Source organism: Apaloderma vittatum, unplaced genomic scaffold (assembly GCF_000703405.1).
Source record: "Apaloderma vittatum isolate BGI_N311 unplaced genomic scaffold, ASM70340v1 scaffold17886, whole genome shotgun sequence".
NCBI classification, from domain to species: domain Eukaryota; kingdom Metazoa; phylum Chordata; class Aves; order Trogoniformes; family Trogonidae; genus Apaloderma; species Apaloderma vittatum.
In genome coordinates, this window is record NW_009721470.1 from 42,408 (window position 1) to 66,191 (window position 23,784).

Sequence of the window (23,784 nt, forward strand, 5' to 3'; positions counted from 1 at the left end):
TATTTTTTCATCTCGTTTTTTTCATTTATGTTTTTAAATGTTTATTTGTTTTGTGATGTCAGAACGAACAAGCTCTGTTCTGGAGAAACAGGGACACGAACTGTATGCTCCAGCCATGTGCTCAGGCACAGACGTGCAAGACACATCCTTAGTGTAGGGATATTCTGTGGTCAAAATCATTGACAGGGGACAGGCATCTTTATGTTACCCACAGCTTATAAACGAAGACATTTGGAAAGTGACAATTTAGAGCTTCTGAATAGATGTGCCAAGCATCTATCTTAGTTTTTTTTGTAATACTTTAAAATAATTCTTTTAATTGTTTCTTCTAGATTGATTAATATGTAACGATAGTTGAGTCCATTGTGTAAAATGATGCTGGGGCATTGACCTGATCAGCACTGTAAGTGTTTCATAGGCCAGGATGCTCTGATCACTGTAGGAATCTACAGTAAAAATTCAAGGGAAGAGGATGGCATATTGATAATACTTACTAAATATATGTTTATAAAAATGCAACTTAGTGTTAAGCTGTAGAAGGCAAGCAAACATTTGAGTATTCGTCTAGAAAGGTGTTTAATTTGTGTTGAAAAGGCCATCTTTTTCTGAAATTCTTTAATTCTTTGTTGGATTTGAGATGACAGACCTAATGCTTCAGATAAAAATGCAGCTGTGATAAATCCTAATGTTTGGGCTACAACTTTACTGGGCAGCTGACTTAGTGATAGTTTCATTTGGGTCACTGGGAGCTTTGGTTATGTTGGATATTTGCATAACCCAGTGTAAGTCACTAGTGTTTTTCTTCCAAATAGAGACCTAACGTCTTGGTTAAATAAGATTTTTTGGTCACTTTCATCAGTATTTGAGATACTTCCCCCCCCATTATCTCAGCTTTTTCTTTGTAAGCTCTAAATACCGAGTTGCAGCTGTGGTAAGCTGGACAACCATAAACATAGCATCTCTGTGACTATCTTTACTTTCCATTCTGAGCACAGGGAACAAAGCCGTTTATATTTATTGTGAAAGGTCACATAACTAAAATGGTAAAAAGTGTAGTTTTGGGCACAGCTGCCTTCCTGTCAGTCCATTACATTATTGGATTCTCCTCTTAGAGAGAACCTGGGGAACAATTTTTGAAAGTTGAATACATTTTATTTGTTGGGGAGAAAAATGCAGGAAGTGGATAGTTGTTAATACCACATTGTGTCTGTAGCCCTACCAGTAGATCTTTACAGGAGAATTGTAACACCTGATCGCATTGAAGAAAATCAAATTCTCCTGTTTCGCAGCAGCATTTCCATGCTCTGAGCTTGTAGCCCGGTGGCATTCTCAAATACAGCATTTACCAGTTGGGAAGAACGTGGGAATTAGTGGTGCTGTGTGTGTCTGTCCCTGGCACCAGAGGATGTTGTGTGGCTGGTTCCAGGGAGCCCGAAGGGTTAAATGCAGTTAAGCTTTTCCCCAGCTTTCTGGGAATCTGGCAGTGGCTTTCTTTCAGTTGCTTTGTATTGGGAGGAACAATACCTGAATTCAGCCTTGGGTTGTGTCGGAGAAGAGGAAGGATTCAGGTTATAGTGTCAGAGGCAGCAGTTGCACTGGCAGGACAGGCAAGTGCTTCACCCTGTGGCTGAAAAAAGTGGAATGTTAACAAGTCTCGGATAAGACCATATGTATGTAGGGTTTTGTTGGTTTTTTTAATCCATTTCTCTCTGCTTGTGGTTTTCTTTTTAGTTAAATTAATCATGCTGTTTTGAATAGGCTGCATTCTGCCACTGGGAACTGTAAATCAGGCTCTGGCTGGTGATGAGCCAGCCTAAAAGCAGGGAGACAAGAGTTTTTTGTGTGGATTGTGCTCAGGCAGAAGTTCGAGAGTCTTGTCACTTGGACAAAGTAAGCATTTAGAGACTGAAAGGTAAGTCCTCAACCCAGGTAATGATGATGGCTGTCCTCTGAAAGATCTTAGGGAGGTATCATTTTATTAGTCAGCTGAATGAAGTTACATTTCTGAATTAATAACTAACAGTTTTTTGTGAAACAGATGATTCTGCCTAAGTTAAAGCTACTGTTAGAGTAGACCACCAAGAAATGTTTGATCAGATGAGGATACATGGGTATCTCATGCTTATTTCAGCTTTCTAGATTTTATTCTTTCTTTTAAAGAGGGATTTGATTTATATCCTAAGAAACAGAAACAAACAAAAAAAACCCCTACAAACCAAACTTGAAATAAGGGATAAATGTGTCAGTGTTTAGTTACTGAGCTGTACATTTCTCCACATCCAGATGTTTTGTCTAAGGCGTGGAAGTGCGGCATAGTGTTGAGGATAACTGATAAGGTTGCTGTACTCAAGGACTTGGCATGTTTGAACCTGATGATCTTTACTGTGTACCTAATACAGTGTCCGCTTTTCAAAGTGCTGCTTCATTTCTCGAGTATCTTGTAGCTTGATTTCCAAAGAAACAGGCTCAGTCTTGTGTCTGTCAGTTCTTTCACCCTGTTTATATCCTTCACACCTCTTTTTAGCTTATTTAGCTCTGACTGAAATTGTCAGAGAGGCCTAAGTTTCAAAAATATTCAGACTTAGAAATCTAATGAAAATTGGCATCACATTCATACACTCTCTTCACGAAACCCTTTAGCACACACACAGACTGTTTTTTTTTTTCAGCCTTGTGCTGGCAGTTCAGCAAGGACCTAACCAAGACCCAGGTACTTCTGCTGAGCAAAATATGCATGGAGTGTGAGGGGCTGTAATGAGCAACTGTAAGGAGTTGCTTCTCTGTTCAGCACTGGTGAGTATGACAGCTGGAGTATTGTGTCCAGTTCTGGGCTCCCCAGCACAAGAGAGATATGGACGTACTGTAGAGAGTCCTACTGGAAGGCCACAAAGATGGTGAAGGGATTGGAGCATCTCTCCTGTGAGGAAGGACTGAGGGAGCTGGGACTGTTCAGGCTGGCAAAGAGAAGACTCAGGGGAACCTCATCAATGTGTGTAAACACCTGAAGGGAGGTTGCAGAGGGAACAGTGCCAGGCTCTTTCCAGTGATGCCCAGAGACAGGAGCAGAAGCAGTGGGCACAAGTGGAAGCACAGGAGGTTCCATCTAAACATCAAAAGACCGAGGTGAGGATGACCAAGCACTGGCACAGTTTATCTGGAGCGGTGGTGTAGTGTCCATCCTTGGGGATATTCAGAAGCCATTTAGACCTGGTCCTCGACATCCTGGTCTAGGTGGCTTTGCTTGAGCAGGAAGGTTGGACCAAGTGACCTCTGGAGTTCCCTTCCAACCACAACCATTCTGCAGTTCCGGGTTGTGAGGGGGATAGAAGTAGCTGAGCTCATAAGAGAGATCAACAGAGGGGTGTTTGAGATTTTTGCATTGGGAAGGGTTAGTGAATAAAAGTCTTCCTCACAAACCAATTTCTTATTTAAGTCTATGTAAATATTAAACATTGTATCACTTATGTTTAATCATGTTAAGCATTTTTAATATACTGAAGTTCAGTACCCCAGAATTTAGAGCTTTTGTATAAAGCAAAATTCAAAGTAGGCTTTGTGGAGAGCTTCTGGCCAGAGAGGCTGCTCTTTCAGATGCTGTCTCAATTGATGATGTGTGTGTTTTGTAACATGCTAATGCTTTCATAAACTTGTTTTAAGTCAGGTTATAAGTCTTTTGGAACATACCGCTGCAGAAAAATGTTGCTTTATAGTTTTATAGCAATGTTTTTACTTCTATTGGCACTAGTTTTTTTATGAAGTAGCAGTTTTATCATCCATTTCAGGCAAAAAGTATGATTATTGTTCTCTCTCTGAGGATACGGTACTTGCATATTGTGATTAATTTGAAATATAACAAGTTTTAGATAAAACTTTGCAAGTAGCAAACTACAGCATGATGGCTTTTGTCCTTATCGTTTAGTTACTTGTTGAATAGTTCATATACCCAGCTAATTTGCAAATGATCACTTACTTTTTCTTCTTAAAAACAAACAAGCAAAACAAAACAAAAGAACACCAAAGAAATAAAAAAAACCTCCACAAAGACTCCGCTGTTGCTGCGTGACTTATGCTTGAACTGGGGAAAAAAAGTGTCCCTACAGAAGAAAGGCAAAACCTAAATTTATAGTAAAATGAAACATTATTTGTATCTCTTCTACAGTTACAACACTCTTGATATTCAGCTGTTCCACTGCTGTATGGGAAACACACATCTCTAGTGATTTTGTTTTTATGTTTCTTAAGATGGAAAGCCACTAGTGGATATTTATGAAGTGAAATTCTGGTATTGGTTGTTGAGGGCTTTGCGGAAAGAGAGAAGGCAACTGAGAGTAACCTTTTTTTGTATGGAATTGTAGGTTTTACCAGTTTAGCTACTGGAATTATTTTTTTATTCTCCAAGAACTTAATAGAGAGATATTAAATATATTTAGTACTCTGTGTGTGTGTGTGTATTAATGAAAGACATACTGTTACAGTCTATTTACAGAAAACATTCTGTATCAAGATAAGTTGTATTTGGATGGTTTAGAGAGTTCTGGCTGCGTGAAGACAGCATGCTGAATTAAGATTTTGCACAGCCTGTATTGTGTGTGTGTATGAATGTAAATTCTTCCTAGTAACTGAAGAAATCTACCAAGGAATAGACAAAATTAGCTGCATCCTTTGTTACTGAAGTTGGATAAGAGTAGTTTTGTTTCTATGCTTTGTTTTGGGTTGTAAGCAAACCCCTCCAGAAAATGACGATCTGTGGCAAAAAAGGATCATCTTGTTAAATACCACTTCCAAGTCACTTCTTTAAAGTTACCTTGTAAAAGCAGGAATTTTATGTATCCCAAACACTTTTGCCTGTCCTCTAATTGTGAACAGAAGATGAAATTAATTCTTTAACCTTTTCTATCAGAGAGGCAGATACACTGCAAATGAATTAAAAATATCAAAACTGGAGGTAAAATAAGAATAATTTATGCAACTAATATGTACGTGTGATTGGTTTTATCTCACAGAATGCAGGATAATACTGTTACTTTTTGTAAAATAGAGTTTTATAGAAATCGTTGCATGCTTTGCTAGGAATGTGATTTTCTTGACAGAGTCACATAAATATGTTTGTTAATATCTGCAAGTATCTACATGCTCTTTTATTTCTCTTTGAGAAAATTGAGTTTTGTATAATATATATTCACTACTTGGAAAACCTCCCCCACTGCTTCTAAAATGTCAAAGCCGAGCACAGGGATTTAGCCATACAACTTCTGTTGAGATTAATTGGATTTGTATGGCTAAATCCATGCAGTTCTTCTGAAAATATTACAGCCCCTTGTAGATAAAATATAACAATATGTTTACAAACATAATATCACAAAGAATATTTGAACAGAATAGTAAAATCAGAGTTAATTTATGTTTGGAGATGAACAACTTTTGGTTTACTATAAATGTAAGGGGTTCCTGTTTAAGTATACTGAGTGAATACTAAGCATGTGCTGTGCTTGCCTTAGGGCTTCATTTTTTTTAAATGCGTGAAGCATTTACATAGGAGTCTTCTGTACTTAACTCAGGAGGGGGAAGAGCATTTCTGATTCATTAATCCCTTTTTCTCTTTGTAAGTAACTGGGTCCTTCACATCATGCACCCAAGAGGTGTAAAATATACAAAGAAGTGGGAGGGACAAGCAAAATGATGCCTGGCCTGCTATAAGGTATAAATTCAAAATCTGTTTCTCTTTAGAAGAAGAAAAATAGCAAGGGGAAAAAGGGCAGCACTAAATTTACTACATGTACTTGCATGATATGCAGGTTTGAGATAATTATTTTCTCTCTTGTTCAATAAAGTGAGTTGTTACCATGGTAGCATTCATAATGCACAATTTCTCTTATAAAATAAATTGAGAACAGTTTTAGACAGAAAAGTCTTTGTAGAACATTTTTTCTGTGTTTAGTTTTTGAATTTATTTATTTTTTAATGTGTATGTGTGCAAAATTGTGTCTTAGAAACCTAGTTCCTGAAGTTAGGGTCTTAAAAGTATTCTTGAGATGACAAAGTCTTGATACGTGTTCCGGATAAAATCAGTCAAGTTTTAATGGTACATAGTGCTTCCACAGGACACAGTGTGCAAGGACAGAGTTGGCTTTGGGAGTTTAGTTTTGAACACTGGTTAAGTTGGAGGAGATCTGCACTGCTGCTTTTCTAGAGTGTTACTTCTAGTAGTAAAATTGAATACAGCCGTTAAGAGGGTGCAGGCTGCCAGGCACCACAGAGGAATAGTCTGGATGTCCTGAAGCAGTAACTAACTCCTGGCAGAAATCACCTTGCCTGTGTATGTTTGGTTTGTGTCTGGCAAGGTTTTTTGGTAGTGCCACAGTCTGTGGAGGTGGCTCCTGTGCAAAATTTCCAAAGCCTCCCCCAGTCTAGGTAACAGTCGGACTCACCTCTGGCCATGGCCACTCAATGCCTCCGCCATCGATGTATTTAAGAGGGGAAACCCCCTGGGCAGCTTCAGTTCCTTTGTGTTGGGAGCTTTCTGGAGGAGGAAGTGGTGAGAGGAGCAGCCATGTGGTCACCAAGGTCAGTGAGGAGGGAGGCTGAGAAGGGCACAGGAGCAGAGGTTTCATTGAGGCCAGTGGTGAGGTGGCAGGATGAGCCCCTGCAGACTGAGGAGGTTAACAGTGGTGAATGACCCAGGATGCAGCAGCCTGTGAAGGACCAGGATTGTGTGCAAAACATGCTGTTTTGGGCACCATGTGGGAAGGACTCACATGGGTAACTGATTGGTTAACTGGTGGTGGTTGTGTTTCCTAAATTAAATTGACATTTTCTCCTGAAGTATGTTCTGGTTTTCACCTGTGACCATAAGTGGTGAGTGAGCCCTCCTTGTCCTTAATTTCAATCCTCAGTCCTTTTGTTGAACTTTCTCTTCCCTATCCCAAAGAGGAGAGATGGGGTAGGAGTGAGCAAGCAGCTGCATGGTCCCTTGTTGCCAGGTGGATGGGCTCAAACCACGACGCTGTGTTCTGGTTTTAATGTGTCATCTTGGACAAGATGTGTTGTGAACTTTCTGAAAAGCAGGTCTGAGGCTTCAGTGGCAGAGAGGGAAAGGCCTCCGAGCTAAGTGTTTTCAAGCAGAACATACCCTAGACAACGTTTTGGTCTCTGCTACTTGAGCTTCTCTCACTGAGTAATAGTGGATTGATAGTGCTTCCTGATCAGTTGGTTCTTTAATACAATTTTTTTAACATTGATTGACTTCAATGCAGCTTCTGCAGTGGACATTTTAAGATATACTTGAGTAATATTTCTATTTCTGCTTACTGAAGAGATTCCAGAAGATAGCCATGAAATCTAGTTACCCATTATGTGTAAAGCTTATGTGAAAGGCCTCCAAGATGTGGAAAATTGTTCAGGTTATAGCTCAGTTGCTGAGAATAACAAGTAGCTTTTCATTAGACTCTTGTAGTGTCTTTACCAAATCATAACTGCTTCTTGTTTCTTCACTTCTGTTTTTCTCCTGTGTTTTCTCACTAAAGTAGGTAATAGCACCGTTAGTAGGAGGGTGACGTATCTTTCATCCATGCGATCCAAAGACTTCACTGATTGCTTGCTTCTTTCCTGGGTTTTTGCACCTTTCTCTCCATCTCCTACGTGGATTTTTCAGAGTCTGGCGATCAGTACAGTACTTTGGGGAGGATTAAGTCTTTTTATGGTGATATAATTGTAACATTCAAAATACTTAGATTTATATTTACTGGATATTACATAAAAGTCTTGACACAAAGATTATTCAAAAAATACCATAACTAGCACAATTGTATATTAACTAGTCATGGAAACCTGATGAATTATGTTTCTTGATTGCATTGTATTCCATTGAAGCTAAAATAGGATGCCTTGTGTTGGTTCTTGGATACTTTGAATCCATCCCTGAATTAAGTGGAAATTACCTTGTGGAGCACATTACTATTTTAGACTCTTGCTCCATAAATGATTTGTGATAACATAGGAGGCATATAGTTTGTGTTTACTAACTACACAAAATTTGAGTTGGTGTATATAGCAAGATGCTTTTAGGAATCTGTGGAGGGGGTGTGGCACTGAAAGTTTCTACCTATCTCAATGGTATTATCCTTAAATGCCATAAAGGCAGGAGAAACACTAATTGGCTGCATGCTGGTCCTAAGCAATGCTTCCTTTTTGCAGGTATTTAAATGGAACGCATACATAGTCCCTGCTTCAAAGAGCAGAACAATCCCTCTGGATTTCTTGAAATGTAATAGTAATTGATAAAAAATTTCTCTCTTCCCTCCTTCCAACTATTCCCTTCCCACATATCACTTGTCTACAGATGCAGTGCAGTTAAATTCACTGACCAGCGTTGTTGGTGGGTGGGCCAGCACGCTGGTTTGCTCTTCTTTGGTCACTTTAGTTGGCTGCTGCCTTTTTTTACCCAACACACGTGCTTTGCAAACACTTGAGTGTCAGAAACTGGGGTTTTATTTCCCAGGTTAGAAAAGTTAAGTGATACATGGTATAAGTAGCAGAAATTCACAGCTGCGTTAAAGGGTGATGGAAACTGCATAAAAAAACAAGTGTTGTGTCTGAAGAACAGGATTTTTTTTTCTTTGCAGTTAATTACTGACAGGTGATGTTTCATGCTGACAGATGTTTCATGCTTGTCATCTGATAAAACCAAGTATAACTGAATAAAAGATGGAAAACTGGTAGTTATGACCACTTTACAGGATCATCTAAGCAAGCAGTATAAAGATATTTATAGATATATATTTTGTGATTGCATCTAACATATTTAGTGGGTCATTGAACATAAATTTTTAATATTTCATGACTTACCAATTCATGGGTGACTGAAAGCTTTACTTCCCATAGTAAGACTAACAAAAATGGATATTATAAATCTATAGCCTCTATTGTAGCATACCTAAACTTAAATTTTAGTTACTGATTTTTATTTAATAAAAATAAAACCAAAATTTCTCCCTGTAGGATTCAAGCATCAGCTTTGTGCTGTTTCAGTAGGGTTTGTTTCATTGGTTTTCAAGCCAATAAAGGGGTTATTTGACTTCCTGAGAGGCAGTCTTCATCCTGGCTTTTCTCTTGTTCCTGACAAGACCAAAATGCTGTAGTTTTTTTTGCAGAATATTTTCTTTGAGGGCAAATACTTGGTTCCCTGGCATGTTCCAGGAGGGGAGATTCCAGATTTCCCCATTTCCTGCTGCTAAGAAAAGCGAGTCCTCTCTTCTCTTTTGCTGCGTGGAGACAGTCAGCCAACCTGGAACTGGCACCTTGCGTTCATCCTTGGTGCTTTGTCTGTCCTACTTAAGGTTACCTGTGAAGAAAGGTACAGGAATACGTTAAGTTTATATGTCCTGGTTTTCTTAGGGAACATTCTGTGTGGAAGTGCATTCCTCTCAGTTGCTGTTGTGCAAGAGCTTTGATTTTGTCTGTTGATTTGTCCAGAATCCAGTATCATGTATCAGATCAAATTCTCATTAGTGTCTTATATGGAAGTAAGTAAATTCTTTTTCCCTCCCGTTTGATGGCATAAAACCTAGTGTGACTCAATCCCATACATGCAGCTCTTGCTGAGAGGTAGGCAGTACTGTTGTTTCTAATTTCTTGGTGTTTGTGTGCAGCCTCATAATAAATTTCTTCTCAGATGTGTTGATTAGGTGCATTAATGTCACCGTTCAATAATACTTTAGCGCCAGCTTGACAGTACAAGAGCAACGTGAAATGTCATGTTTCACCAGGTCAGATCCGTAAGTGTGAACAATTTTATACCTAATTACTGAAGTTCCTGAAATGAAGATTACCAGGACCCAGTCATGTATATCGGGAAATTATTTCTCTTGCTTACGATTTTATTACGCTCTTTCCTAAGCGTCCTTTGCTGGTCCTCTCACGAGACAGCATATTGGACCGGGAAGGATCTTTCTTCTGTACCAGTGTGATGCACTTATATACTTCAGTGATTGATACGAGTTATTTCTGTTTTTATTTTTGTTACTATTTATTCCTGTTACAGAACCATTAAAATGTGCAGTTTTGTCTAGTCGCAATGAATATGGTGTTGATTGCAGTCTTCTGCAGTGCTTCACGTGAGTAGTTGGGATGCAGCGTGGTACTGTGGAGACTCTGTAAAGGTTTGGTTTAGTAATCTCAAGATGCAAAATAAATGTATCTTTAAATTGTCATTTTTCAGAGCAGATTCCCACTTCAGACTGCAGTGTATTTTACCATTTCTCTAGCCTTGTGGTTAACATATCTGATTTCTGTTTTTCAGGAGTATTTAGGTCAAATATACCTTGAGTGGTTGTTTTAGTATCTTTTTTCTTTACACAAGGTTGGGATCAGTATTCTTTTAACACTTACCATAACCATCCAAACTTAGGCTGCAGTTAAGACGCATTGAAAATCTTTTTCTTTCTTGGAGAAAGTAAGGTAGTTCAGTCTTAGAAGATACTCCCAAACATCTGATTATGAGAAATCTCCTCTAATTGCATTATTTCTGCTCATGACATACACAGAGTACTGATTTTTGTCCTTAGAGTAGCTTAGAAAACCTAATTGCTTTAATTATTTTTGAATGCAAAATTATATTTGCAAACAGAATTTTCATATAACAGTAGAAGACTAGTAACTGTACACAGTTCTATATTTTACTGTGATAGCATTAAAAATTAAGGGACCTTCTGTAAATGTATCAAGTCCTATCAGTATCACAAATACTTGGTAGTATATTTAAGGTTTCCATTTTCAGTTCTTGATAGAACTTGTGTTGCAGTATGTAGAAATGCTGCCATTGTGGAACAGAAGTGTGAATGAAGGACACAAAAACTGGTGAAAATTCTCTAGGTTTGGGGATTTTAGGTTATATGCTTGATCAGTTGCACAAAGGTTTGCTTCTGGGAAGCACTCTTGGTGTCTCTTTCCTCATCTTCTACAAAACACTTGGAACCTGAGAGCTCTGATGCAGAAACGAGTCGGAGGATGGCAGAAGGAAGCTTCTGTTGGCTGGCTGTGCCTTGAAAATTAGCCAGCCTTTGTCTGGTGTCCGCTGTATGAAGCTACCTGACTTAAGTAATCAAATTAACTGTAAACATCATTCCCCAAGTGTTTCTTTGACCATCTGTTACCATCTTTGCTTGCTCTGATTTTCAAGTATGAAGTAGAATGGCAAATGCTTTCGAATTACCTGTCTGTAACTTGTATCTGTAGTCCTCCTACTTAGGAGTGCCTTTCCCATGTTGTTAGGGAGTAAATTAGATGAACACACCTCCAACAGATTGCAGGTTCGAGCCTTGTGTTTGCATCTTTTGGAAGATTGAAATAATTTGTGATCAGTTTCAAGATAATTTGTGGTAATTCGTGATGAGTTCCAGGTTGCTTGTGGTCAGTTCCAGGAGTCTTAACAAATTTCTGAAAATATTTCTGAATAGGTCCTCAGCTGCAGAAGATAATTTGATCCTCTCAGAAAATACCACCTTAAGCAAATTTCTAGCATGCCTTTCAGGACATTATGAAGTACTTTAATTGATCCTCAAAGTGAGAGAATTGACTCAAAAATTCTGATTTATCAATGCATCACTCTAGAGCTTTTTATACTTTTCTTTAAAAAAAAAAATCAAGGAGTACCCCGAGTCAAAGATTGTTGTGAATTGCCTTTTATTTTTCTGTTCCTCCTTAGGCAAATTGATTAATGCTAAATGTGCTGGGAGAAAAAAAGAGGGGTTCCTAATTTGTGTATTGAATAAAAATAATTAAAAGAAAGCAAATTCATTAGAAATATTCTTTTAATAACATTTCCAAAATGAATAAATTACTGAACTGCTGTTAAAAAGAGATGTTACTGTAACAATGCGTGGGCTTGGCTAATCTGTGCAAATGCTTTTGAGATACCAAGTAGTTTTCCAGAAGATGGTCGGGGAAGCTGAATTTCCATCATTTTTTTTGTCCCTTTCTTTTTTTAAAGACTTCAGAGTATTAATGGTAAGGGAGCCCTTGCAGATACTCAAGAGAAGAATAAAGGGGAAACCTGAAGTGGTAAGATGTAGAAGAAGCAGATGATACACTTTACTTTTGATTAATGCATTATAAAAGCCACATTACGTCAGACCGAAAGTGGGCTTACCAACTGTTTAACTTCTTGTAAAACTGTCAGACTAATTCTGATTAATGTTAGATGTGCAGGAAAAATGTAAGACCAGCAAGCAGAGAAAGAGTTTAGTCTGGTGTACGTTACAGCTTCTTATTACCTGTGGCTTAAATGCTTTCTGTGGAGTTGATGTTCTTTGCGTTTAGCAGCCTGTATTTGTGTTTTCTTCAACGAATGTGTCCAGTTGCTCTGTACAACCCTCTACCACCACACTGAATCTTCAGTGGCAAAGTGTCACAGTTTAACTACAAACTTGCATGAAGAAATTACCTACTTCTGGGATTTGCTTTTTTAAATTGCCTCTCTAGTTTTCTGGGGTGTTTCCTCATTTAAAAAAAAAACAAAACTGTGGGATTTTTTTTTGAGAGTGTTGGGTTTTAGAAGAGAAGATGTGAGGACTAAAGATAATGAGAAAGTGCAGAGGAGAGATGAAAGGGTGCTGTGTTGATGACTCAAGATTTGCAGCTAGTCAGAGTCTCTGAACAAAAAAAACGTAGAAGACAGACTGCTAATTGAAGAGAGCGGATTCTAAAGTGTGAATTCTAGGGCAAGGTGAGGAAGGGTCTTTTTGAAGGAAGAAAATACATTTTCTTCACTTCAGAGTCAAGAGAAGAGCCACAGGAAGCCAATTGCAGGAGAAGGTGCTAGAACTAAGGCAGCTGCTAGCGTGCAGAAAGGTGTTCTGTGGTCGGAAAGACAGGAGAGGGTGGGATAGTGCAGAAAGGGGAGGAGGGGGAAAGGAAAAAGGCAAAGATTCACACTTACACCGTGAATAGGTCCGTGAAATCGGCAACACTTTTTGTCAAATAACACTTAGTGTGAAAGGGACACAAAAAGTAAGACTGGACGGTATAAGACAGAAGTGGTCAACACTGATTATTCGGTGGGGAAAATACTGCATGAGAACTCTTACGACCTGTGTAGTTGAGACTGAAAGAGTTGTGCAGTGTAAAATTTCAAGGTTGTATGCCTTGGGCTCAGTAAACTTTTCTGCTGTGAAGAGTTATGCAAGAAATACCTTGCAGGTGGTGAGTATGATACAAACTGAGTGGGTTTAACAGTGTGAAATTCAAGGTCATATACTTGAGGCTAAATAAACATTTCTTCTAAAAAGAGATGGAATTGTCTTTTAGTAACTGAAGGAAGAGGAAGCTTTAGCTGCCTGAATAAATGGCTGAGCCACCAATATGATGAAGCTATGAAAAAGCATAAAGTGTTACTTGTTTAAATCTGTAATTCATACGGATTTGCCTTGAGTGAAGTCAAAGGAGACAACAAAGACAGATATGCAGAGTAACAAATACAAAAAGATTCCATTAAAATATAAGAGTGTATTCAAATAAATAGATCTTGTATAAATATGCTTAGGAAACTGAAGTAAGTTTTCCTAACTGTATCAGGAAGATTCTGAAAGTCTTCTATGGGGAGTCGTTGTGCTGAAGGGAAACGACTTCTTGTTTTTATGGTAAAATTTAGTGTGTTCATGAAAAAGTATGCATGATGGCTTCAGTGACACAGACTAATCTCAGTCCAGTGAATTCTTTATTGTGCTCAAGACTGAAAGTAGGCACATTGCATGATAATTCTTAGGCAAAAATGTGATACCAGTCTTCTTCCCTGCCAGGCTGTCAAGAGGGCCTCCTAGTAAGAGCTAAATTCATAAATGTGTATAAAAATAAAAGAAAAAAAACTGTTAGCCTAAGCAACATCGTTTTTTAAAGGATAAATGGTAGCAGATGTAGTCAGTTGATTTCCTTCCCCACACACCCCCTGTCCCATAGTAATTAAACATTTAGTTAATATAATACCATCACATCTGGAATTTGTCAACACATTTATGTCTTCAAGTTAGTAATTAGTGTTAAATTCTGTTTGACCCAATCTGACGAAGTCTGCTGCTAAAGCGTTGTCAACCCGTTGATGAGATACAGAGTAATTACTTAAAAATTGGGAAGCATGGTGTATGCTGCTACAGATAAAGAAATAACACACAAGGTCCTGGGGAGTCAGCACAAAATAATGAAGTCATATTTATGTGAGTGAAATGCAGAAAATATCTAATATGGGACAAAGAAACACACCCAGCGCATGCATTCCTAGAAGAGAAAGGTTTGCAAAGCAGCTTGGGTTGCTGATGTTTGCCCGAGTGAGGGGCGTAGGGTGTCTGTGGAGCACCTCCGAGGCTGTGGCTGGGGTACCCCTGTCTGTTGGTGGCTCTCCTAATGTCACAAACATTTTGATTGAGTTCATAAGACAGTTCAAAAAAAAAAAAAAAAAGTGTTGGATTCATTTGAGCTGAGAAGAAGGTAAAATGTCCAGCTGAACACACAGCACTGAATGCTGTAGCTGCACTCTGGGAGGCCATAAGTGTGTTGGAGGGGGGTCTCTTCGGTGTAGTTTTTCATGCATTAAAAACCTAGCACAAAACATAATTCAGAATTCTAACCTGACTGGCAAAATCTAAGCTTTCAGAAAGTGTTGATTTATTTTTAATAATTTTTATTAAAACAGTTTTAATTAATTGCTGGTTTGAATATATATAATGGTAATATTGTCGTTACCTTTCTGTATGAGCTTTCCTGAGAAGGCTGATCTACTGAGCATACTCTAGCTATAATTTTGATGGAAATTGTTTTGAGCGGGAATTTTTTTTTTTTTTACACTTGCATAATTCGTACTAGGGTCATTGAATTTAACTCCAGGAGACCATTGCAGCAATCATTTTGACTGAAATGTGTTTTCTAAATGGCGTCTGGTTTTTGAGCTTGTCTCGTGTAGCAGTGGGTTTAGCATGTGCATAAACCTAACTCTTGGCAGCGGAGGGTTTTGAGCAAGTGCAGGGAGATGTTTGCTTTGAGAGCCCCGTGATGCTGCTGCAGAGCACTAGGGTGTGTATAAATTTCAATAGGACTGTGAAAGAATATAGTGCCACTGTCTGATAGTACTGAACAACGGACGTTCTTAATTTCTGGATAGGTTTGAGTAAGCCAGACTGAAGAGTTACAATTAACATTGCATCTTGGGCAAGAGAATTGGAGGTTATAGACTGTGGAGATAAAGAAATACCTCACGGATCATCTAGTATGTCTCGGCCAGATTGAAATTGTTCCTGCTAGTGTCTTTCATTAATGTTTTTCTAGTCCAGTTTCAAGTGTACCACTTGGTGAGATTTCAGTCACATCTCTGAGGAAACAGCGTGGGGTTTTTTCCTTTTTTTTTTTTTTTACCCTCTTTTTTCCTAATAACATAATTTTCTCCATTCTCCAGTTTTATCCTATGGATTTTAGATGTGACACATATTTTATCCAGACTCTTTCCTGTGATAGTCAGTCGTTGTTTACCCAAACCACCCATGTGTTTCCGTGTGTCTTGGGTCCTAATTTTACTCATGTTTTGCACTTCTGTGAATGTGTTTTGGCTTTTTGTGGGGTCTTTGCGAAGAGCCTGGCCTTTCTCAGCGGACAGCCCTTGCTTCTGGAATCCTTCTCGATTCCACACAGGCATCTGCTGACAAAGCCAGTCTTTGTGCCTGCTTGGGGAATGATGCAAGGCCCATCTGCTAGTCCAGGCTGATAGGAAAAAAGCAGCCTTTAAGGATGGCTTGTGGGTTGCTTTTTTTTTTTTTCCCCAGAGGTTTCAATATCCATATTTGACCAGTGAATCTCCTCCAGAAGCAATCTGAGTGGTCATTTCTTACTGGCAGCAGCTCTCTGCCATGCTTTTATGGTTATTCTCACGTTATATCTAAGTGTTCAGCAGAAGGTTTGTCACACAGATACATTTCAAAGAAAGCTCAGTCCTGTCTTATTTTTAAATGTATCAGTGACACCTGTTCCTTCACACCTTTTGAATCAGTAACTTGTCTTCAGATTTTCTTGTTGTTCCTGTAGAAAATTAATTTGCTTTTTAGCTTTTGCTGGTATTTAATCGTTACCAGATCTAATTTTAATTTTATGAATAGCTTTAGAATATTTCTTCCGACTGTAATTTCTTTTGTTCAGAAGATTCTCAATAAATATTCTCTCTTATGTCACCCACACAGTTTTTCTGGCTTGTTTTTAGTCTGTTCTTGCCAGATGTTTTTTCCCAAGCTTTTGTGATAATGAAATGGAGCCACTGTACCCATGGTATTTAAAGAAAAAAAAAGAAGCTTTGGAAAGTTGTGAGGTTTTTTTTTTTTGTGGAGAAGTGCAATTAGTTTGACAATACATTCATGTTATTCCCAGCTGTGTTTCAAACTTCGAACGTATCTTTGTTTAAGAACAGATTGCTTCCAAAATTTTATGACACCTGAACTTTTGAAGCAGTAGTATTTTTTTCAGTGCTTAAGTTGTAGGTGGCGCTTGGATCTTAAAGAGTCTACAGAACAGGAAAATTGGTGATTTTAAAAATTTTGCTGCAAATACACAGTTCATTCCACTGTATCCTGCTTTACCTGGTGAATACCTTAAGTAGGCAGAGAAAGAGAGAGAGAGAGAGAGAGAGAGACTGTTTATAGGAATGCAATTTGATGCAAAATAGCCCAGCTCCAGAAGCAGTTAGAATGAAACTTCAATCTGGTAATGATTTCATACCGTACAAAGCTTTATCTTCCTTTCATACCATGCAAAGCTTTTTCTTCCTTCCTCCACTACCCCCACCCCAGTTAACTGCTAGATGTGCAGCGCAGAGACGCTCAAACCTCTCATGTCCAGAAGAAATTGAACCTTCTGTGTCCTGGAAGACTTCTTAAGCATTTGGTGAAGGCAACAGTCTTTATTTTTATTAATTGGGTACAGAGAGGTGTGTTCAGTGCAAAATATTTGAGGAAATTGATAATTCCACATCTATCGCATTCGAATCTCTTCTAACAAAGCATTTTATTGAGAAAAAAAATGTGTGTTGTCCAATTTTGTGGCTGACTCGTCAGCAGAAGAGCTCTGCTGTGTTGTTTTTAAGCAGAAAACAAATTTGAAGAAGTCATTAATTTGGTGGGACAGAACTATCTTGCTGGTTTTGATTCTAGCTGAGCCCATTGAGAAAGTTATGCAAGCAGAGCTGCCCCTCAGCGTGCAGGCTTTTGGATTTGTCCTTGGGAATTCTGTGCCCTTCTCCATGTCCAGGCTAGGCATCTGTAACTCGGTTTTGAATTCCCCTCTGAAGATTGACAAGTTAGATATTACAGCTTATAACATATGGCTGTCTGTAGGGGAGCTGGGCCTTATTTCCTCTCTTTGGATATATGTTCTTTGTCTCTGCTGAGCCCCTTTGAAGATAAAACTGTTTCTTACCTGCATAAGTTGAAAATGGCAGTTTTCTCTACTTCTGTCTTTTTAAGCAATCTCAGGATCAGGACTCACTGTTTCAGTACTTACTTCCCTGTGATGACATTTTTATTAAGCTACATAAATAGATTTGTGAAAGAAATGAGTTAACAGGTTGCAGTTAGTTAAGTAAGCTTGTGTTAGTCTGATGATCAATAGCTTCATTTGCCGTGTAATATTGTATATCAAGTCTTTGTAGTTAATGTCTGGAATCAAAAACATTAATGAAACTGTATGTAGTCTGATGCTATTTCAGTTTTACTGAGTCAGCATTTAGTAATGAATTGTATGTTGCTGACCTTAAGTTACACATTGTATTTGGTGTTAGTGGAAAAGAAAATGGTTACGATTTGTTGTTAAAGTATCGCTGGGGCGTTTGTAATGCAGCAACAAGGTCACTTATATATACATCCCACCTACAATGGAGATGGATCCAACTCCCAACTATCCAGGCTTTTGCTGTGCTTCTTGTGGGAGCTTTTAGGAGTCTCCTGCCATTCCTTTCTGTGGTCTCTGAAGGTGAGACCAGCTGCAGACGTGATTCGCCAGGAATGGTGCGGCAAGGTGTAAGGTAACAATTGTTACAGTGGGTTACTGCATGCTTCTTCACTGACTCAGTAAGGACTTTGTTGAAGGAGGAGTGTAGAAAAAAGTGCTCTCAAACTCATGAGTATTTTAAGAAAATACCTAACAAGTTGGAGGTTGATCCCAATCCAGCGATGTGTCCATGAAGTAGATTTTGAACCATTTGCCTTAACTTGAGTTCAGTTTCCTTAAAGGCTGTCAACGCTAACAATTTATAAGTCTTGGTACTCTTTAATGTAATTTATAGACCTGAATCAACTAAATGGAATTTGCCTTTGTGAATATGGATAGGCCAGTATTCCTTAACCAAGCTCTAAAGACTTTGCCGAATGATGGCATCCAAACTATTGTGGTCTAACGCCATATAAAAGAAAGCACAAGCTGTTACAAAAATTGCCTCATTCTTGGAGACCATAATTTTTTCTGTTCTTCACAGTTAGGTGTCATTTTTTTATATTATGTCCAGTTAAGGGAAAACTTCAATTATTTTTCCTACCTCCTGCAAGTACTGTTACAAGTTTGAAGACCAAGTTCACTTTCAGCAGAAGATTTGGCTTATTACTGGGTTAGGATTTTTTTTTTGATGGATTGATACTGGTAAGAACTTGCTGCTGCTTTTTATAGCAATGTACTTCCTTGAAGGTTTGAACTAACACTGTCTTTCCTGATACATTTATTCTTCAGAAAGTCCTTACTATGCTATTATCATTATACAGAGGTAGGTCATGGTTGGCTGCTTTTTTTTTTTTTGAAAAGTGGAGCTATAGTCACATACCAATTCTTCATAGAATGTAACCTTGTTGCCTTGAGTCATCAGTGGCATCTATAGCAAAGACTAGGGAAATTTTTTCTTGTTTTCTACTTTTACCTCTTTCTTTTCCCTGGGAGCTGAGCTGGGAGGAGGTGGGGAGACACTGGAATCACCACAATGTTTTTCCCTCACTGAGTCAGAACAGACTGGCTGCACTCAACAGTGACATCCCACGACTGCTTTAGCGATACTGCAGTCATGGTTTGGAGGAAAAAAGATAGTGAAAAATAGGCTGATACATTGTTATTTTTTTAAAATAATCAATGGCTCTGTCAAGACACTATATCTGTATTCGTAGGCAAATTTCTCTCCTTTCAGGCCCTGTTCTTTTTAAGCGCACAATCTTCCAGCTTTGCTTTTCCAACCTTCAAATTCTTTTTTATCTGGAGTAGAGCAATATATCCATCTGTTCAAAATGTGGCATGAGCTGGCACAGGAATATCCATCTTCGAGTGTGAAAGTTCAAGAGGAGCTCTTTGGGTATAAAGGAAAGAGAATCAAAGTCTCTTCTGGTTGTCAGGCAGAGATTTGGAAAATGTTCAGCTCATGCCTGTTATTCCTGCTCTCATCATTGTCTTTCTCTCTGATCAGAACTCCAGGATAACCCTTCATACACAGGATGAAGGGTTTAGCCTGTGTCTCTCACTGCCTGTATTGAAAATGTAATGGTGAAAATGTGTATCTGTTCCTGGGTTGGCTAACTGCAGAACTACATGAAAATCATTGAGAAGTAGGAGCAATTTTCCCCTGTTCCTGGGTTGGCTAACTGCAGAACTGCGTGAAAATCATTGAGAAGTAGGAGCAATTTTCCAGAGAAATATAAAAATTATGCCAAATGAAAAAAAATAAAATTAAAAAATTTGGCCACTGCTATTCATGTTAGGAAAAAAAAAAAAAGGCTAACATTTAGTAATGTCTTTCATTTGTAGATCACCTCTCTCGTGACTCTCCAGCTGTTATCCATGGTTGGCCATAATGACCAGCTTGATGGACCACGGTATAAATGTACTGTATCCCTGGACTTCATCAGAGCTATTGCCCGGTGAGCCTGTTAGAGATTATTTACTGTTCTGTGTTCTGACTCGACAGAGACTTCAGACTCAGTATTTGCTCAGTCTGTAGCTCTCTGAAGACCAGAATAGAAGTCTATGGATGTTTTCTAAGAATTAGTGAATGAGTCATCATCTTTATGAGAAGCGTTGAACTTCAGGTAAGTATAGTCCGATCCTGTTTTGAAGAAGAAATATGCTACAGTGGCAGTATGTGTTACAGTGACACACTGTCTTTGTTTTGAATAAAAGTCAGGGACTTCATGTGAAAATACTGCTCCAAAATGTCTGTCCATGTCACTACCAAACAGCATGTTATGGTATTTGAAGCATAAATGATACGTAGTTCTTAACAGTGTTTGTTGTACTTACGATATAAAAACTACGTAGATTATAAGAATTCTTCCACAGTCTATCCTGTGTGATCTGCAGTTGATACAAAACTAATTCAATAGGTGAATGTAAGTACCTCAACAACTCTGTTCATTCAGAGCATTTCGTTTTTGAGTCTTGACAACAGCTCCAGGTCCGTCAGGAGAGATGATAATAAATTGCAGACAGAAATGCGTGCAATACACAGGCAACAATCAAGCCTATGTCTCATTTTTATGAAACGTTGACGGCGTTACCTCATACCTTTTGCTGCAGCCAGCTTATTAGCAGGTCTTGGATAGAGTCTCTAGCCATTACAGAGCCCAGAAATGACACGTGGCAAAAAGGAGGAGAAACATTCTCGAGGGCAGCTCTCCTCTGTAAGGTGCGACTTCAGAGGAACCTGTGTCGTGAACTGTATCCCATAACCTCAGTGCACATGTTGCTCTCCTGAGCTATTAAGTGTCCAATACCCTCATCAGTAAACACCCCCAGACACACTAATTTCGATTTGCTTTTGGACCAGTCATAGCATGAAACTTCAGCTGCATCAGACCTGGCTGGATCATGCTACCAGGACCTCCCTGTGTCTGTTTGCTATTCCTAGCAATAAAGTCACTTGTTAAAGATGCCCTGAACATGCTCCCACTGTACAGCAGACCATCTGCTCAGCAACATGGATCATTGTGTGTACAAACGTCCCCAAGTTCTTGTCTCTGCTTTAACTTCTACAGTGAATAGTGACCAGTTCAGTAACTCAGTGCTGACTGAGGATCCTGAAATTAAGATACTTGAAATGACAGCCCTCTCCTTGCAACTTTAACATCCTTAGAAGTTTCATTGGCTCCGTTAAAGTTGCCCGAAGGTAGAGCTGGCCAGAAAATGGGACCAAAACTTGTGCTATGCAGAACATGCTTGCCAGAGAAAGCAGTTGGTGGAGACATATCACTTCAAACTTCAGTACTTGGTACAGTCTTTGCCTTGCTCCCCTTGCTTTAGGTCCGATGTGTGTGTGTATGTGTATCCTAACTGTTTTTTCCTGAATATTGTGAGGAAACAGTTTCCCAAACACACACCTCAAGTAGTTTGAAAGCGTTTTATATGCTGCCTAGATAAGGCCATTTAAATGACCTGACAGATATTTGAAGTTGACCTGTTCTACTATTCTCTTCTTCCACTTCTTTTTCTTGCTTTGTTCCTTTGTTATGCTTTTTTATTAAGTACTTTTTCCAGTCCACAGTTTTTGTTAAATCCATAAGGAAGATGGTCAAAATAGAAGGTTTCATGAATCTGTGATAAATGAGCTTCCCCCTTGTCTTGATGGGCCTAGGTATGGCGTGAAGGCATGATCTTCTGTGCTTTAAGAAGTTTAATTTTCTAGCTGTGCTGTAGTCTTGTAGCTGCCTGTAGTTTTTAACTGCTCATGGGAGAGGTTATATTTCTTGCAGAGAAGGAACTGCTTTGGCAACCAAAACAGGCATCAAGTAAGCAGCCCATCTCTTGATTCTTTTTTTCTCGGTTACTGTAATAGGCCCAAAATAAGCTTGTTAGTCACTAAAATCTTCAGATACTTCAACCTTGTTACCATCTCCACCTTGCTATTCTAACTTATTTCTGAATGGGAGGCTGAACAGTGCAGAGAGGGGGACAAAAATTATGCTTTCCTTACTCAAGCTGGTCAGATTATAATTTCATTTTGCTGCATTTTTTAAACCAAAGAATGGAGTTTGCATTTTAAAAAACAACAAAAGCCACCTAGTTCTGAAAAAGAGTAAAAAAACATGTGTCTCTTCCTGATGGTTTTTCATGTGATAACTGGTGGCCATGTACAGTCTCGTTCTTTTCTACCCTGGAATCTCATTTCTGGCTCTGTTCTGTTGCATATATTCAGTTTTTGCAGAGAGATTCCCATGCTTTTTACTGTGTAGTATTTACACGCCTAACTGAAGGTAAGGTTAGACATTTCTTTGTTAGAAATATTTAATTTCTCTTTTGAGAATTTCAGACCTAAGTTCATAACTTTTCTGTAGCTGAAGTAGGGATTTCTTAATGTTTGTTGAATGTAATAGATCTTTTGATGTAGTCTCTAATGAACTCAGTTGTTTTGACAGGACAATTGTGTTTCATTTAGTTGATAAGGTCAACATTTGTTAGAATGTGTGATTTTGTTTCTGTGGAAAGCCTTGGAACTAAAGCACTTTTCTTGAGTGGCATGGTGTCATGTGAGTCAAAGAGTGACAGTTAATTTCTTTAATTACTGGATTATTAAGTAGACACAAACACAGTATTTCTTATGTATCTTAGGGGTTCCTGAACTTTTTCTCTGCCCAATATGGTTTTTACAGAAACTTTTTGAGAAGTGGGTTAGAGTATGATGTTTGAACAGAGAATGTTAAATGATTGTCGAACAAAAAAGACATTCAGCCAGTGAATCTCACTTAGCATTGTGAGTGGTTATTTTTGCATCATTGAGTACTTTTTTAAAAAAACTTTCAATTTCATACTTGTCATTATACAGAGTAATTTGCATTATTTATTCTAAAAGTAAATCGCAAAGTCTGTGTTGGATTGTATAGCAGAATGAGTTGAGACAAAAAAATAATTATATGTTTTATTCTACTTCTGTTTCATTCTGCCTGCCACTGAAGTACAAAAGTATACATTAAAATCTTATATCCCATTGAGTGGCATTCTTGGGTTTTTCAAATTTAGCTGTGAACATGGGTCAGCTAGTGTCAAGACAGAGAGAACACAGACTGCAAATGAGTACAGATGAAGGAGTTACATAGGATGTGCTAAAACAGGTGGTTTGGAAGATGAACAAAACATACGATAGAATAGAAGATTGCTGCTTTGCATCACCAACTAGAGTATCATGTTTACCATATGAAAATATAATCTTATTAACTTTGATATGCTTTTACTGCTTAATGATCAAAATAAGAATCTTCCAGTTTTTACTAGAAAGCTGCTTTATTTCTTTTTTAGACTCTTACAAAGTTTAAATAAGCACAAGATAGGTACTGTAAATAACAGCAGAAGTTAAAAATTCATTCCTCCTTGAGTGCATTTCTTTTGGGGATATTGCCTGATTTTTGTTGTGCAGAATGTCCCGCGTGTGCTGTCTCCAAACAGGTTAAAGTCTTAACACTGTTAAGATGATTGCTCTAATAAACTGTGGTTTTTTTTATAGGACTGTGAACTTCGACATAATAAAGTACTTGTACGATTTCTTGTGAAAACAAGCTTCGCAGCCATATGGACACTGTGACAATGACTAAGGCAAGCTGTGTTCATCTCTCTACTTAGCTGGCCAGAATGAAGAGTATTTTGGCTCTTTTGGATTTGTCCAAACAGGTGCTGGCCCAGCATGGAACCTGATGAAAACACTCTGATTGGTCTGGGTGGATCTGAGCAGAGGACTATTTACCAGGGACCCTGGAGTATTTGGAAGCAATGTGTTAATTATAAACAGCAGGGTTTGAGCACAATCTG

The 23,784-nt window shown here is 38.5% G+C and overlaps 1 protein-coding gene across 1 annotated transcript in view; it reads left to right on the forward strand.

Annotated features, from left to right (window-relative positions):
- Nucleotides 1-23,528, forward strand: part of ORC5 (origin recognition complex, subunit 5) — a gene marked incomplete at its 5' end in the record, with an annotated part of 63,203 nt that extends 39,675 nt beyond the window's left edge. Inside the window, 2 exons of the mRNA XM_009871410.1 lie at nt 19,798-19,910; nt 23,483-23,528. Of these exons, the coding sequence (XP_009869712.1) occupies nt 19,798-19,910; nt 23,483-23,528 (159 nt within the window). The remainder of the gene's footprint in view (nt 1-19,797; nt 19,911-23,482) is intronic.
- Between the last annotated feature and the right edge of the window lie 256 nt (nt 23,529-23,784).